Below are 16,842 nucleotides of genomic sequence, written 5' to 3'. Positions count from 1 at the left end.
TCATTTTCTTACAAAAGCTGTTCCATGAAGTCTCCTCCACTACCATCACTATATGGGTTCAATGTGTGATGCAAGAGGCTAGAATTGATATTTTAAAGTTTGGTACTCATTCTGCTCGAAGGATCATGGCGTCGAAAAGCCGTGTCCCTCGGGGCAAGACAGGAGGACATTTTGAATTCTGCAGATTAGTCATCAGATTCTATCTTCACACAGTTTTACTTCAAACCAATGTAGATATGGCCTCTCACGTGGTCAGGAAGCTTTGAACAAGCCTAATGCTCACCTACGGTCCTGAAATAGAATGAATGAAACTTTTTCCCAGCTATTGTAATGGAATGTTTTGATTCTATTAAGGACACAGGGGTGAGGATTATCCCACCCCCCACGCCCACCTGATATGGCGGAATAAGTAAACACCTTCACAAACAACATATGCGAGTAAGTAGCAGAATTCTTTTTTTACAGAAGTGGTTGTCAGTTGTTTCTGATATGCTAACAGGAACATTAGTGATGTCATGGTATATTGCTGGTTCATCTTCTGTATATGTATGTAGGTGATTTATCAGAGAACAGTTTAATTTCTGGGCATTTTGATTTATCTCAAGGAAACAATTCAGGGAAGCAGGAAAGACTTTTGAGGAACATTCGTCCTTGCTTGCACAAAAAAAGAAGGGGAGTGAACACAGTGAAAGGACAATACGGGGATCTACATTATGTGTTTGGACATTATTACATTGTTTCTCTTTCCCTATGGTTCCTGGGAAAGGTAGTTTTGAGTGGATACTATGAAATGGCTGCTGTAAAATAAAGCGAAGAGAGCTGAGTATAATCATCGTATCTGTGTTGTTAATAGAATTGAAACTTTCTGTTACAATAGCTAGGAATATGTTCATTCTCAGTTTATTGGCATAAGAAACAAACCCACCCCTAATGCACATTTTTAACATAATGTCGCTTCTCCGCACCTCAATCCAGTTATTGAGTGCTTTGCATAATGACTTTGATTTACTATTCTTTAGTGAGATATCAAATGTAATTCACATGTGTTTCACCATTTGACTTGCTTTCTGCCTTTGGATTGGGTTCAACTGAGTCCTATGTAAATAGACTCTAAATAAATAATAGGCTATCCTGGCATTATGCGTTTCACATAAGAGGCAGCATTTTTAAAGTTTTTCCTACCCTTAGGACTCCTTCTCAAATAATATTATTGTTTTTGAGCTCATGGAAATTTCACCCGGCAGGCCTCAACTCCAGAGTGATTTAAATATTGTAAGGGCCTGGCACAACTCCACTAGAGACCTGTTAGTGGAATTATTAAAACTGTGCTGCCTCACAATGTTTGAACCATGTGCTGCCTCACATATATCCAAGGTAATATATCTATTCCATTTGTCATGATCCCAAAAAACGTAAAATAATAAAAACATTTCAGACTTGGTTAAAACGAGTCCAATCAAAATGACCGATTAATTTAACCTATGTTTAATAGCAATGCAATTTATTTGATATGATGGGTGTGACCCATTCCCCCAATTTAGAACGTTCTGCCCATATGCACTAAACCAACTCTACTACTATAGCCTTATACTAGTTAATGTACATCTGCAGCTATCACCGTAGGAGATTATTCCAGAGAACGCAATGTTCCAGATTCTTTTGGGGTTCAGTGCCTTGTTGGATGAGCTGGTATGTCATACTCAACTGGAGCAAAGCACTTGTCTCCATTTAGCTCGATGCTAATGCTCAGCCAGATCATTACCAAGGTCTGGACTTTATAATCACATTGGTCACTGCATATTAGTATATAAAATTATTGTGTACATGCATGTTTTTCTAATTGCACACGCTGTCTAGGGTTCTACATGTCAATGGCTGCCACTGCAGACAATAGTGATTGACTGGATATCGGTTTAACGAGCATGCTAAGCAAACACTTAGTATGTGACAATAATCAAATAAAAGTACATGCCCAGCAATGCCACTAGCATCATACAACTGCCAAGGTGTCAAGCAAGCGCATATGTGTTTGTCTTTAAATGCATAATGGAGATGGGCGGAGGCTCCAGAACCAATGAGGCTTATTCCGACTAAGCCAAGAAAAGCAGGTTTTTAATGAAGAATGTACACATGATATGCAGCTCTTAAATAGCACACACTGTTTACTCCCCTTTGTTCGCGAATACACAAGCCCTTCAATTGAAGACTCCAACTGCATGACTCCACAATCCCATTCCGATTAAGGACAGCTTTTTCTAAAGCAATTTTCCTACAGAATCAGTTGAGTTATTATGTAAAATAGACAGTGAAACACTTTCAGTACTTTCAAATTTTTGAGGATATCCCTAAAGCTGTATTGCCCACTGCAAATCAATGTATATGCAAAGAGTTCTTGTGAAAAGCTTTGCAGACATCATGTATAGTTTAAGGCACTCACTCAGCAGTATGCACTTTTTCAAAGTATGGCTGGTCACAGTTGAACACTGAATTTCCAAGCAAAAGAAAGGACCGGGATAAAAATGTTGTACTTGCTTAACCCACAACTATTTTTTCTGTGTTTTTGTTCTAACATATGACCATTAGGCTATTTTGTTGCAAAGAAGACTGCAAAAATCCATCAGAAAAATGTGGGGTAGCATTAGACCAAATAAAGGCTAATCCACGGTAGGGGAACATCGTTGAGAACGTAAGCTTGTATAACCCACTATAACATTTCTAACTTCTTTCAGTAAATATTAAAATTATTTTGGGTCATCTTGCTTTATTCCCAGACATGACCTATAGTGAACAACCAACATTTATTGAAAAAACATAGATGGAGAGAACTCATGAAAACCAAACTTACATCATGAAAACCCATCTTTAAAATAAAACTAACCTAATTGATGGCATATGTGCAGTCCACTGACTTAGTGATTTTACTATACATGATGCAACACCTCTTCACAAAAACAGTGAAGCTGCGAATGTCTAAGCAATTGGCTAAACATCCCCATTACAAATCGGATAAAAATAAAACATTCTCTATGCATTGTTTCATAATGAACAGCCCTACATGTCTTCAGGGATCCACATCTGTGTAGAACATTACCTTCAGTAAACCAAGTTCTGGTTTTTCTCCCTACCCACTGGGAGAGCCAACCCTCTGAGATACACTCAGCGATAGACAGCAGTCAGCGTAGCAGGGCAAGAGAAAAAGAAAATGAAGTGCTTGAGGTAGGGTGATCACCTTTCAGGGGAAAAACAAAAAAACAGAACTGACTTCTTACAGATCTACAAACCTAAATTAGGAATGATTATAGAGTGTGATCCTGGCTGCTGGGGTGGTAGAATACCAGGGATCGTAGATTAATGTCTTTACTATATAGGATTATACACACTTTTAGTCTGCAATAATATACATCATAATGTTGTGCAAAACAGACTTTGCTGTTGCTTAAAAAAGTGTTATTTCTACCATAATTTATCATTAATGACTTTCCTAAAGATGACCAGCATGTGTCTATTTGAAGGCTTATGAGAGATCTGTAAATCTGCAGGACCAAGAAAAAACATAACCTAAATAGACCAGGTGACAAGTGTGATTACTGAGAACAATTCCATTCTCATTCAAATTAGACAGTAATTGTATGAAGTAAAATACTTAATGCTAAGATGGAGGAAGAAAAACTACTTGGCCAGTACAGATACTTTTCTCCTAAGTGTCTCTGTTTTGGCAGGAATCCGAGCACAGATTTTATGAAAGGTTTTACTGTCCATGCTCATGCTATCTCCAAATATGCCACCAAAATACATTAGCAGGACCAGTGATTAACAATTTCAAATAAAAATTCAGGAATATCTTAAAAACAATCTGAGCTCCTGGAAGGAAGACATGGATTGGTGTATGCTTACAGAGAAACAGGCCTATAAAGGAAGGGAGTGCCCCAGAAAATGGGAAAAGGTCTGGGGACCATGACAGCAGTACAGGAATGTGAATGTAAGCCAATAGAATGGGGGTAAGTCGCACTATTTGGGCTGGACACGGACGGGAGAAGTAAACTGGAGGGAAGAGGGGATATTTGAGAAGCAAGCTTTAAGGTTGGGAGATTCCAAATCTTGTCAAATGTCAAGATGAACATGACACTGTGTGGACTTGTTGCAAACTTAAATAAAACATTTTTTTTAAACAAAAAATTAGAGCTAGCAGCATAAGACACTATTCAGAGCACACAATCATTTCCTTGATTTAAGACGGATGGTCATAGGAAGGAATTGCTTTTCAGGTTTACTTTGAATATTAAACTTCTTTTATGTAGCCTGGAACTGATTAACACAATAACATTTTATATTTACAATAATTCACAAGTACTCATTAATTAATTTTGTTTTCTATTCAATTTCAACCACATCTCTTTGCACATGATGTGCACCCATTCACGTATATGAACCTTCTCTGCTAGAAATGTGCCTTTTAACTCATGACAGTCAGAGTGTTAACATAGATATTATAATTTTTCAATCTTCAATTCATGAATGGATGTGAATCACAAGTCACTAAGATAACACATAAATAAATCATACAAACAAATAATCATAGAGAACGTAACATCTAAACTTCTCAACAATGATATTAGGGGAAAAAATAAAAGAATTTAAAATACCATGAGGGTGTAGGGAGGGGGGGAGGGGTTGGATTTAGAGAGGGGAGCTAGATTCCATGTTGTGATTATTGTTGTTACCATGTAATTCAGGATACTGGTTCTTGATTATTGTTAAGAAAAATGTACTGCTACTACAAATAAGAGTAACTTGGCTCACGAGTAGTGACTACAGGCAAAGCCAGAGGATACAATGTCAATAGCGCTGGATGTATATTATGCTCTAGTTTCTGAAAATGCACATGTATGTCCTTGTTCTGGATACATTGGAAGCAGTAATTAAATAAAAACAAGTTAAAAAAAAGTACATTCTGAAACAATATAAATATGAAATTAATAAATATAATTTGTGGAAGGAAAGTTACACAGTGCTGAAGGGGAGATCGGGGGCATTTCATAAACAACAATTTTCCCTTTTGGAAGGTGAATAGAGGAAAATGTTATGTTGTAAAATTGTAAATCATTTATTGTTGGAGTGTCAAAAGTGATCTAATTACTGAGGGCTAACTGCATGAAAGAGATTCCAAATTGATGGTTATATTTTATAATCTAGTGGTCAAAATATCAATTTCAGAAATATTCTAACCACAATATCAACCGCCACGATAAAAGTAAAGTAAGTATTAAGGGAAGTACATATTAACTACTCTTGATTCCACCCTTAACTACCTTGAGGACATAGTGGTAACAGATACTATAGATGCAATACTTTTTGTAGGTTGACACTTCACTACAGTACAGTAACCCACCGATCAATTTCAATTCTACTGAATTCAAAATGAGTGCCAATGGTACAGTAAATACACAATTTCATGAGCAAGAAGATTTTACTTAAAACTATTGTTTATCAACATATTTGTTCACCCACATGTTTCAAAAACATCTGTGGTATACTACTAGGATTTATTTTCCAGATGTTTAGCTGGGGAATAATGACAACTATGAAAGACATAATAACAGATCAATTTAGCATGAACTACAAAGTAATATTTATGCTAGTGTTCTTTTATGACTGACAGAGGAGCATGATTTAAAGTATTGCTTTTTTTCATCTGTTTTACCATAAAATATAACAAAGTAATTTTAATATCTGTTGATGACCTGCCATTCTCTGGATTACTGAGGTTTATAAAAACGGAAGTATATTTCCCATGCTCATAATATCATCAAAAGACATACATGCTATGCCACCCTAACAGATCAGGTATTGGAAATATTGGACAAAAATGAGTAAGTCTTTCAATACCATTTTTATTCAAAATGTATTTGTGGCAGCTCAGATATTTTATCATCTGATTATATGAAAAATTATCTCAGTATCCCAGGTCAATGGCTTTGAAATGGAGCAGAGGAATCCTTGCATTGAAAATCTGCTATATTTGAGCCATTATTCAGAAAATGCTCACTGTTAGTTGCCGCTAATCTCCTATACTTACAGGAAAAGATAAGGTATTTCTAGACTTGCAAGATGTTTCAATGTCCTCCACCAATACATGATTATAAGACAGTCAATTCAACTTTTGACTAAAACACAGTTCGGCTAATTTGCGTTTGGTACTTAGCATGACAATAAAAGACAGGATACAAATGTGAGCCAAATCCATTGAAATATCATGATTCTTTGGAAATGCAATTGAATGATAAATGGATTAAAGATAAATGTAATAAACAAAAAAGAAAGGAAAATGAGAAGGGAGCTTGTAAGGTTGAGGCCAACAGCAGAGCTGTCCCAAAAGACTTAAGCAAAGTTAAAAGCAGAAAAAGCCAGAGATGTTATCTATACCACTGTCCTTCCAGAGACCTAACAGGATACTCGTCTGATTGCTTAGTGAATTTTTGAGAAGAGGACACATTTTTCTATCCTTTTTCCAATGGTATTTTACATCAGGCTCTTACAGTGTTACATTTCTCTATGCTGGGATCAATAGAATAACGGCACACTTGAATTAAGAAGCCATTTGGTTACGCATGCCTTTCTGACAGGGGATTGAAGTGCAGAAACACTCAATTTTTTCAAAATTCCGTTACCATTAATTTATACCGAACAGTAAGAACACACCCAGATACACAAGTTAATTTGTAAAATGGTGAACAGAACATTTCCGTTTTGCAGAATTTATTTATGCTTTTATCTTTAATCTTTTTATTGGTATTTTGCTTTGTACAAATACTTCCAATAATACCACAGGCTGGTTGGACGACACTTACTTGAAAGAGATAAGTAACAAGAACTTACGGAAAACTCTATTCATTCCCTCCCTCCTCCTATCCCAAAGCATGAAAGATACAAAAGCTCGTTGCATTCAAAGCTGTTCAGTATACCATATCGGTTCAGTGTAGTCGCTGTAGATATATATGTCATGACACGATTAGGGAATAAAACTGCTTCAGGACAACTGTCTGGTGGGGAGGTGTTATGTAAGGCAAAGCACCATGCTAGAGAGCAGGTGAGCTTTCTAAACTCATGGGATAGAAAGGAGATACTTGGGCCCCATGTTTTCTCAAATTCAAACTCTTTACACGCCAGGGTGATACTGAAGAGCTCCACAGGTTGTGTAGCGTGGGGTTGACTTGGTTCCCCATAGAGCTGTAATTTCTTGTTTAGCGGCAGAAAAGGCCAGTATTATTGCTCTGACTTCCCCATATCATGGGAGAATGCTTCGTTATGGGGGGAGCCTGGGAAGTATACAGGGAATTGGGGTATATCTGTATCAAAGCTACTTTTAGCTTTTACAGTACGCGTCCACTTATTTTTATGATGACACCTTTTTATGGTGAAAACTTTATAGGTAAAAAAACAGATAATTCAAACCAGAAGTGACAGATATACCTATATGTAGAAGCCTATTTGATAGTCATGAAACAATCTGTGGACATAGGAAAAAGGTATTGACTAAAAAAAGCATACAGTAAGGCTCAACATTGAGACAGTAATCTGTACATAAAGAAATACAATGCAACAGCCTTGCTGATCCAGTGAGCTGCAGAAGACTGAATATTGCATTAGAAGAAGCTAAATAGTTTAGGCGAGTATGAAGGGTGAAAATGGGTGCCTTTGCCAAGTTCTAAATGCATTCATTAGGTTGTAAAAATACTAAGACAAATATGCAAGTCCGTTTCATGTATAGTAAAAGGTCCATTTCAATAAAGTGACTACCAAAGACTAAGGTTTGAAGAAGTAGTGATATGCCACACCAACAAATTGTATTGCAATAGTTAATGTTTCCTTGTCACATATTGTTGGACATCTATACAATGTACCATAGACCCTCGCAAACTATTACCTATAATCCTACCTGCAATACAGCTACTTTAATCAAGTCAAGGCATGGGGAATTTCATAAATGCGAGGAATCTGCAGTTAGAAGTATCCATCTCAAAATATATGTTTATTTGCATTTATTGCGTTTCTATCTACATAAATAACCAAAGGGGTAGGCCCCATCTAAATGTTTTCAGGGTTTAAAAGAAATTCAGTGGTCAGGACATTTAGGAATGGTTATTTTGGGTAAATACTTAATGTGTTGTAGACAGCACTATGCTTCTATAGTTTTCATCACTCCACCTTTCACAAGTCAGGGACACTCTGTGGTGCACTTGCAAACAAATATATACATCCAATACAATCAGGTGTGTTACCCAAACTACAGAAAAGGTTGATATTGTTATACTGTTAAAAGTAAGGTTTGGGAAGCCTTTGGAAGAAGATGCATGATGCTGCTACAAGTTTAGAAAAACAATGAATGGTTTGGAGAACTTTCGAGAACAGGATCAAAGGGAAAACAACATAACACCTTGCCTTGGACTGAGACCCTAAAACAAATCCAACCTGTTACTGAATGCCCATCATTCAATGAAGACAGAGTTATGCTGAGAAGGACAACTAAAATACGACCGAAGATACTATCCTGGGGAGTGCCTGAATTGGAGTTTCTAGAAGTGCTGTCCATAAATGGCCCAGTAACTCTGATTAAAGATCATAGGTTTAAACTGTAATGTTAGCTGAACAAAACATCAGTGTATGGTATGCCACTTTACTTTACAATTTTCTGTGGATAGTAAATCCACGCTATGTCAAAAGTCCAAGAGAAATGGTGCTCAAGAACGGTTAGTGAAGAATGAAAAGGACAAAAATGCCTTGAACTTTACACTTTTATTTTTTGGGTACGTGCTGGAGGGTGGCATTTTGCACATCATGTACACCAGAGCCTAGATACTGAGAAGGAAGAGCCATAACATATTTGATTAGTTGAATCAGATAGATAAGTGACTCATAGCAGTAACATAACAAAATGGCCTTCATAGCAGTAACATAAAAGAAATGGCCTTGCAAAAAAGGGTCTTATTCTGAACCCTGAAGCTTAAGTACCGAAGAATTCTATAAAATAGCTGGGCAGTGATTGTTCAGGTTGAGTCAGGAAGCAAATTTTTACTTTTGGAAGCCGATAGAAACCTAGTATTAATATTTTCATATTGGGTCAAGTCTTATTTTATCATGTAATTTCGTTCAGAAGTTCCACTCCATCCTATCAAAAGTCTTTTCTGCAATCAAGAGTGAGAAAGGTCGGTCTGGCAATCGATTGTTCTGCTAAGCTTATTACTTTGACCACTCGCCTGAAGTTTGACAAACCCAGCTTGACATTGTGAAATTAATATAAGACTTCTGTCTTTGCTTCTGGGGTGGACAAAGTCAGTGTGGCACTACATGATGCCATCTACCAGCACTCAGGAACAAAGCTGTTTAAATCATCCGGATCCAGTGTAGCATCAGAAGATATTCTAAAGGTTAGGGATCTGAAGATAGAAGTCCCAGCAGCTACAGCGGTCGACCTACAAGCTGATGAACTGAGTTCCAGTCTGAGCTGGGATGCTCAAAATCCTGTGATTCTGGGTAAATCACTCAAATCTCCCCATTCCTTAACAAAAATGAAGGTGCCCATCTGTAAGGCATATGGTGCCCACGTAAAAAGCTCTGTTACCTTCGGGTCAAGTTCGGGCAATATAAAACTCTCCCCCCCCCAAAAAAAAATTATCCATCAGACAATGCTGCTTGCTCTGGACAATAAATGCAGATTTGCTTAAAGCACATCATAGACTTCATTCGCTCCATCTGTTCTAAGAATTCTCGGTCCAACAAAAGGTTAGTCTATATTTCTGTGTAGAGCTCACTCCACTATGCCTCACAGTCTAAAGTAACATCCGTCAATCATTTCATTATTGTTTTTTACCTAAGGACAATACTTTGTCCCTTCAGGAGAGTTCTTGCCTCATTAGTAATAACAGTATGTCTAGGTATACTCTAACCATGGCTGTTGTGCCAGTAAAGGCACAAAAGTGAAAAGAACTGCCAGGAACACTTGTAATATACTGGCTGCGTAACATATGATAGCTATCAAATAGTTCTTAGTTAGTAAGCAATAATGACACAACATAAAAAGTATTATTGCCTAAATAGTATATATGGAATCAAGCCATAGTACATTTAGATTCAGCTGATTTACATTGGAAAGCCATTACCGATACACTCTTAGATATGCAACATGTGGATAATTTGCTAACCGAATACGGATTGAGCATAACAGGCAAAGCGTATGAAACATGTTTTTATAATAACACTACCTTGATGTATTCAAACAAATGTCCTTCTTATATAAGATTCATTAAAAATAAATGCTAAATGCGCATCAAAAGCAATTACAATTCTATGCAAATATTGGACAGAAAAAAAATTGTCAGTTTGGCATATATAATTTATCACAGTTAGAAATATTCTGCACAGCTTCTACACCTTTTTTACAGCAGGATATGCGATCATATGCTATTCAGAAGTATACTGTATTGAAAGGCTAATTATACATTTACAAGCAAATGAAATTGTAATTGAAAGCACATAAAGAATAGTATGTAAGAAGTTAAAGGTCAGCAAATAGTGCAAGTGAATGTGGGGAGAATTCCTAGGGAATCCATTTTTGGAGCAGCCTCTGAAAAGTGTAACACAAACCTTACAAAGTGCAAAAGCTGCAGTGGTGATTATGTGTTTAGTGCTCTGATGGGTACCTTCTATTTGAGGGACAATACTTTCTAAACAGTAAGCAGACCAGAGATACATAGTAGATGATCTTGGCATTCGTGGTATTAAATGTATTGGGTATTAGTGACTGAAAGAGTTAACTAATTAGCTCCATTGATAGGTTACCCACACAATGTGACTGGTTGGGGGTTCTGGTAGAAGCACATTAGGAACCATGACTTGACCAATAGCAGAAATATCAGAGAACACCAACTTTATCTGATTGTCTCCCAGCAGTGTAATACTGATAAAGACAGCATTAATAGCCGCGCACTTAAAAAGGAAGAACAATTTGGTGTTACCACCTGTCGCCATACCTTTTTCAGATCTGAGCTCTTCCGTCTCCTTCTTCAGTTTTTCAATTTGAGCTAGAAGGTCCATATTCAACTTATCTGACTCCTGCAGTTTACTTCAAAATAAAGGAAACGAGGATCAGAGTATGAAGGTTGATTCTTTGAATATCTTTTGTTAAATCTAACACAGGACCTTTTGTTCCAGAGTAAATGGTCACCACTAACCAACCCTGTGAAATGTAATACTGTGGTTAAAATAACACACAAACTACGTATATTCTCAACTTTATGCAAAGAGTTAGATTCATGAACTTTTGAGTTTTCTGTAGAACACTAATACATAGTTTACCAAAGAATGAGTTTCGTACAATTATAAAATGTATACATTTGCAACAAAAATAAAATACATCTTATAAGTGTTTAGTTTGAAGTCTTATACATGCAACAGATGACAAGCAATTCAAAATGACATCACATATCACCTTCTTCTGAACAAACATTCTTTAAAGAAATACCAGTCATTGCTAACACATCTACACACACACAACGCAAATACCCCCGCCGTTGTTAATTGCTTTTCCGTCGAGATAGGATTAATATGTACGCATATGGCATTTGCATTATGCCAGCCTAATTGAAAGGCAGTGTCAAAGGAAAAGGAACATATACCATTGATGATTGACTGTGGAAGAGGCTAATAATTTTTTAGGCAAAACTTAGGCGGGGTTTTTTTTCTAGAAAATGATTGTCGAACAAACCATGAAGTGCTTAGCACTGGCCAAATCGGAGGAATTTGAACATGAACATTTTGAGAATATGTTTTTTAGAGTTAGTGGGGGCGCACAATCACAAAGTCCAAACGAGCAGAGTTCTTATGAAAAGTATTCCTTCTTTATTTGTTAAAAAAATGTAGAAAAGTTCATCATTTCAATCACAAAAGGATCAGCCAACGCCTTTCTCTCCCTCACAGGGAGCTTCCTCAGGGTAGTGTAACAGTTGATGTTCAATCAGGAGTAGGTAATATCTCGATTTGTAGTGTGTTGGGACTCTCGATTATATATTTGAGGTTGTCACCATAAACAAATGTGACTCCTGGACCCCTATAGGAGTCATCATAAAATAGACGTTGGACTATAATCGTTTTCTTCAACAATCTACATATCGAGATATTACCTACTCCTGATTGAACATCAACCGTTACACTGCCCTGAGGAAGCTCCCTGTGAGGGAGAGAAACGCGTTGGCTGATCCTTTTGTGATTGAAAATATGAACTTTTCTACATTTTTTAACATATAAAGAAGGAAAACTTTTCATACGAACTCTGCTCGTTTGGACTTTGTGATTGTGCGCCCCCTCTAACTCTAAAAAACGTCTTATGATCTGGAAACACAGTGACGTCATTCAGCAGCTGACGTCGGGGTTGGCTGCACATTCATTGATACATATCTGGAACTGGGACTAAGGTGCAGCAACTCTAAGGCCCGCTGTTGCTTTCTTTTTCCTTTTGAGAATATGTGTCTTAGGAAAACTATTAGGTACTAATAAACTTTTAACTCTTCTTCCTCTAGGCTTTATGGGTTTCAAACTGACATACTAAAGAACAAGTTATTTACCATTGATAACAATATATTTGTAAGAAACATATGTTAGTTAGGGATTCCTTGCCTTAGAATTACCCCAAGCGTCAGTCTGGATCAGGAGAATTTCTTTCGTAGCAGTACCCCTGCGCATCGGTAGGTGGTGTTGGTCAACTCCAAGTTCATCGCTGGCGTCATTATCACAGGGATCTTGTCACAGTATCTACTTAGATGCTGCCCCTTCGTGCTGACATCAGTTCTTTACACGACATTCCATGCCAGAAGCGCAGAGTCATGCAAGACACTGACCACTGGTGCATAAACTAGGGCCCTGAAAAGGGAGTCCCTTACCCTAGAAGTCAGTTCGCAGAACGGGAACGATGGGTGAGGCGGTAAGGAATCCATAACTAATATATGTCTTACCGAAGGTAAGCCACTTGTTCATCTGAAAGAGACTATTAGTTATGGATTCCTTACCTTACAATAGATACCCCAGCAATACCAACCAGCAATACTTAGTGGCTCTGCAAACTAAGTTCACCTCAGAAAGTTATGGAGAACAGAAGGGCCAAGGAAGCAGTCTCTCCAGACTTGGCTGTCCAGGCAGTAATGCTTAGAGAATATGTGCAAGGAAGCCCACGTAGCTGCCTGGCAGATGTCATGAAGGGGTACTCCACTTCCCAAAGCAGTTGTGGCTGCCGTCGCCTTGGTGGAATGGGCACATAACCCTACTGGAGGTTCCTTTTTGGCCACGGAATAACACATTTTAATGCAAAGAACGATCCATCAAGAGATGGTCCTTTATTTGCACGGCCCAACCTTTCTTGGCACCCACATAGCCAACAAAGAGCTGATCATCCACCCGGAATTGTTTTGTGCGATCCAGATAAAATGAGAGCGCACGTTTTGGATCCAGACAATGGTGCCTCTCCTCCTCTTTAGAAGGATGCAGGGGCGGGAAGAAGGTGGGCAAAGTGATGGTCTGGCCTATGTAGAAAGAGGTAACCACTTTGGGAAGAAAAGATGGTTGAGTTCGGAGGACAACCTTGTCAGGATGAACAGAAAGGAAAGAAGGCTTAGAAAAAAGAGCTTGAAGCTCACTGACCCTGCGAGCAGAGGTGATGGCAGTCTTTAAGGTCAAGAGTCTGAGAAGACAATTATGTAGCTGCTCGAATGGAGCACTCGTAAGGTAGATCAGTACCAGGTACAAATCCCACTGGGGCATTACGAAAGGAATAGGAGAAAAAAAATGAGTAATGCCCTTAAGGAAACGATTTACAATAGGGGACTTGAAAAGAGAAGGCTGATGAGGAAGCCAAAGAAAGGCAGAAAGGGCCAAAAGGTAGCCTTTAAGGGTTCAGAACCCTGCTGGTCCAAAGAAAGAATAAAGAGGAGGACCTCTGATCGAGGGGCAGAAAGGTGATCTACAGCCTTTGCTGTGCACCATGCCACAAATGTGTTCCATTTACAGGCGTACACTGTTTTGGTGGAGGGACGCCTGGCTGCCAAGATTACATTACAGACTTCGAGAGGAAGGTTGAAAGCTGTCAACTGTCACCGCTTAATCTCCACGCAAGGAGGTGAAGGCTGGGCAGGTTCGTTGGAAGGACATACCCTGTTGCTGTGACAGAAGATTCTCCCTAAGAGGCAGTTTGATCTGAGGATCGATGGCCATGTGCAAGAGCTCAGGATACTAGGCCCGTCGTGCCCAATCCGGAGCCACAAGGATGACTTGGGCCAGGTCGCGCCTGATCTTCATCAGCACTCTGGGCAGAAGTGGTATAGGCAGAAAGGCGTATAGAAGACCGCAACTCCACTCTCAACGAAAAGCGTCACCTAGCGAGTGCCGCCTTGGAAATTACAACAAGTAGAACTGATGACATTGTGCGTTCTCTTCGGTGGCTAATAGAGCTAACCAAGGCTCTCCCCACTGCTAAAACAGAGACCTTGCACCACCTCCGGGTGAAGATGCCAATCGTGATCCATCATGCACCAGCGGCTGAGTTTGTATGCCCTGGCATTCAGTGAACCTGCAAGGTGTTGAGCCACCAGGGATATGCTCTGATGTTCCAGCCATGTCCAAAGGCGGAGAACCTCTTGACATAGGCCCACCTCGCACTGTTCGTTGCAGTACCACATGGCGGTGGTGTTGTCCGTGAACACCTGTACTACTCTTCTCAGGACACAGGGAAGGCATGCCTTCAGTGCAAGACAAATCACCCAAAGCTCCAGAAGATTGATGTGGAGCCCAGATTCCACCAGAGGCCTCTGATCTCCGCCTCTCCCATGTGGCCGCCCCACTCCAGAAGTGATGCATCTATCACCACTGTGAACTCTGTTTGGGGAAGGGAGAGGGTCTGCAGTTGGCCTAATCCTGGTTCGTTAGCCACCACTGCAGTTGGTGTGCAGTGCCCTGAGAAATCTGGACACAATCCGAAATATTCCCCTGATGCTGTGCCCACTGGAACTTCAGGTCCCACTGCAGACCCCTGATATACCACCTGTCATGATCCACCAGCAGGATGCAGGAGGCCATGAGGTCCAGCAACCGTGGGGTCGTCCTGACCGAAACCCAGGATAGAGGCTGAAAGATCGAAATGATAGCCCGAATATCCCGCACTCGCTGTTTGGGAGGTTAAGCACGAAACAGAGTTGTATCCAGAACAGCTCCAATGAAAAGGAGCTTCTGAGAGGGAATCAGGTGTGAATTCGGCACGTTGATAGTGTACCCCAGCGAATGCACAAGGTCTGCAGTAGTCTGGAGGAGGGAGACGACAGCCTGGGCGACCCCGCCATCAACAACCAGTAGTCGAGATAGCGGAAGCCCTGATCTACGCAGATGAGCTGCAACCACCGCCATCACTTTCATGAGCACACGAAGGGCACTGGTAAGGCCAAAGGGGAGCACGGTTAACTAAAAATGCTTGTTTAGCCACCGTAAACCGTAGGAAACGCCTGTGGGCCGGCAGGATGTGAATGTGGAAAAAGTGTCCTGCAAGTCCAACACTACCATCCAGTCTCCAGGGTCAAGAGCAGACAGAACCTGAGCCAATGTCAACATCTTGAACTTCTCCTTCTGGAGGAAGCAGTTGAGGTCCGTGAGATCTGAGATAGGACGCAGGCCTTTGTCCTTCTTGGATACCAGAAAGTAGTGGGAGTAGCAACCACGACCTACTTCGGGAACAGGGACGAGCTCAGTGACTCCCTTGGCAAAGAGAGACATTACTTCCTGGCGGAGAAGGGCCAAGTGATCTCCGTCGTAGGTGGCGTAGGTGGCATGGATGGAGGGGTAGTCTCGAAGGAGAGGCAGTAGCCCCTTCGGACTATCGGCAAAACCCACCTGTCCGACGTGATGTTCTACCAGTGAGGGAGGTGATGGCAAATCCTGTCACCCACCGGCAACTGGTGGCCCTGGAGGGTCGGAGTCCGCTGGCCCCGTGACCCAAGACGCTGAATTCTATATCCCCGGCCGCGCAGAGGCTGAACAGTTTGCGCAGGCCTGTGGCTCTGGGTGGAATGTGGTGGGGCACCCCTTCCATAGAAACGAAAGGGGAAAAAAGCAGACTGTGCGGGGCAAGAGGTGGCAGTAAAGCCCAAGGAACTAGCATCCTTAAATCCAGGTGTAGTGTCTCAGAGCTACCGACGTTGAAATCCTCCTGCCTAGCGAGCCGGAGGTGTCCAGCACACATCATATGGTGAACTTGGCTGCATCTCTACCCTCAGCAACCGCACGGGACAGCACGGCCTGGTCCTCCTCTGGGCACTGTGGCAGCATCTACGTGACCGTGTCCAAAACAGAATGGGTGTAAAGGCCCAAGAGACACGCAGTGTTCACTGACCTCAGTCCTATGCTGGCGGAAGAAAACATTGACTTCCCAAGATGATTGAAGAGCAGGTCCCGGTCCGTGTGCCTCCTTAAAAGAAGCGCCGCCCCCGAGAGGCTGACCCTTCAAGGGCCCCTACCATCCATGGGCGTGGCCCCTGTTTTATCAGCCTGTGACTGGCTGTGGCCTCTGCAGCACGTGCATGAACACACTGAGCCTACTCACAGACTTGAAATGTAATGGGCGAGCTGACACATTAACAGGGCAAGCCGAGCCGAGCCCTGACACTGTTTGTAAAGCATATAAGAGTATCAGATAAAATATGACCTGACTTTAAACATGCACCATTAGGGAACTAAGAGTTAAAGGCGGTTGTCATGTAAACCCTGCACGTGGCCCAGATTATTATAAAGCAAGATGGCGTCTGTATTGAAGCT

At 40.6% G+C, this 16,842-nt stretch overlaps 1 protein-coding gene across 2 annotated transcripts in view; it reads right to left on the bottom strand.

Annotated features, from left to right (window-relative positions):
• Window positions 1-16,842, bottom strand: part of CDC42BPA (CDC42 binding protein kinase alpha) — a 1,012,118-nt gene that overhangs the window by 222,791 nt on the left and 772,485 nt on the right. For both annotated transcript variants that reach the window (XM_086927989.1, XM_086927990.1), the window contains exon 20: window positions 11,028-11,119. In XM_086927989.1, coding sequence (XP_086784115.1) covers window positions 11,028-11,119 — 92 coding nt within the window. The remainder of the gene's footprint in view (window positions 1-11,027; window positions 11,120-16,842) is intronic.

Source organism: Lissotriton vulgaris, chromosome 6, assembly GCF_964263255.1.
Source record: "Lissotriton vulgaris chromosome 6, aLisVul1.2, whole genome shotgun sequence".
NCBI classification, from domain to species: domain Eukaryota; kingdom Metazoa; phylum Chordata; class Amphibia; order Caudata; family Salamandridae; genus Lissotriton; species Lissotriton vulgaris.
The sequence above is the reverse complement of the archived record's forward strand: the minus strand, read 5'-3'. Positions and strand labels throughout refer to the sequence as shown.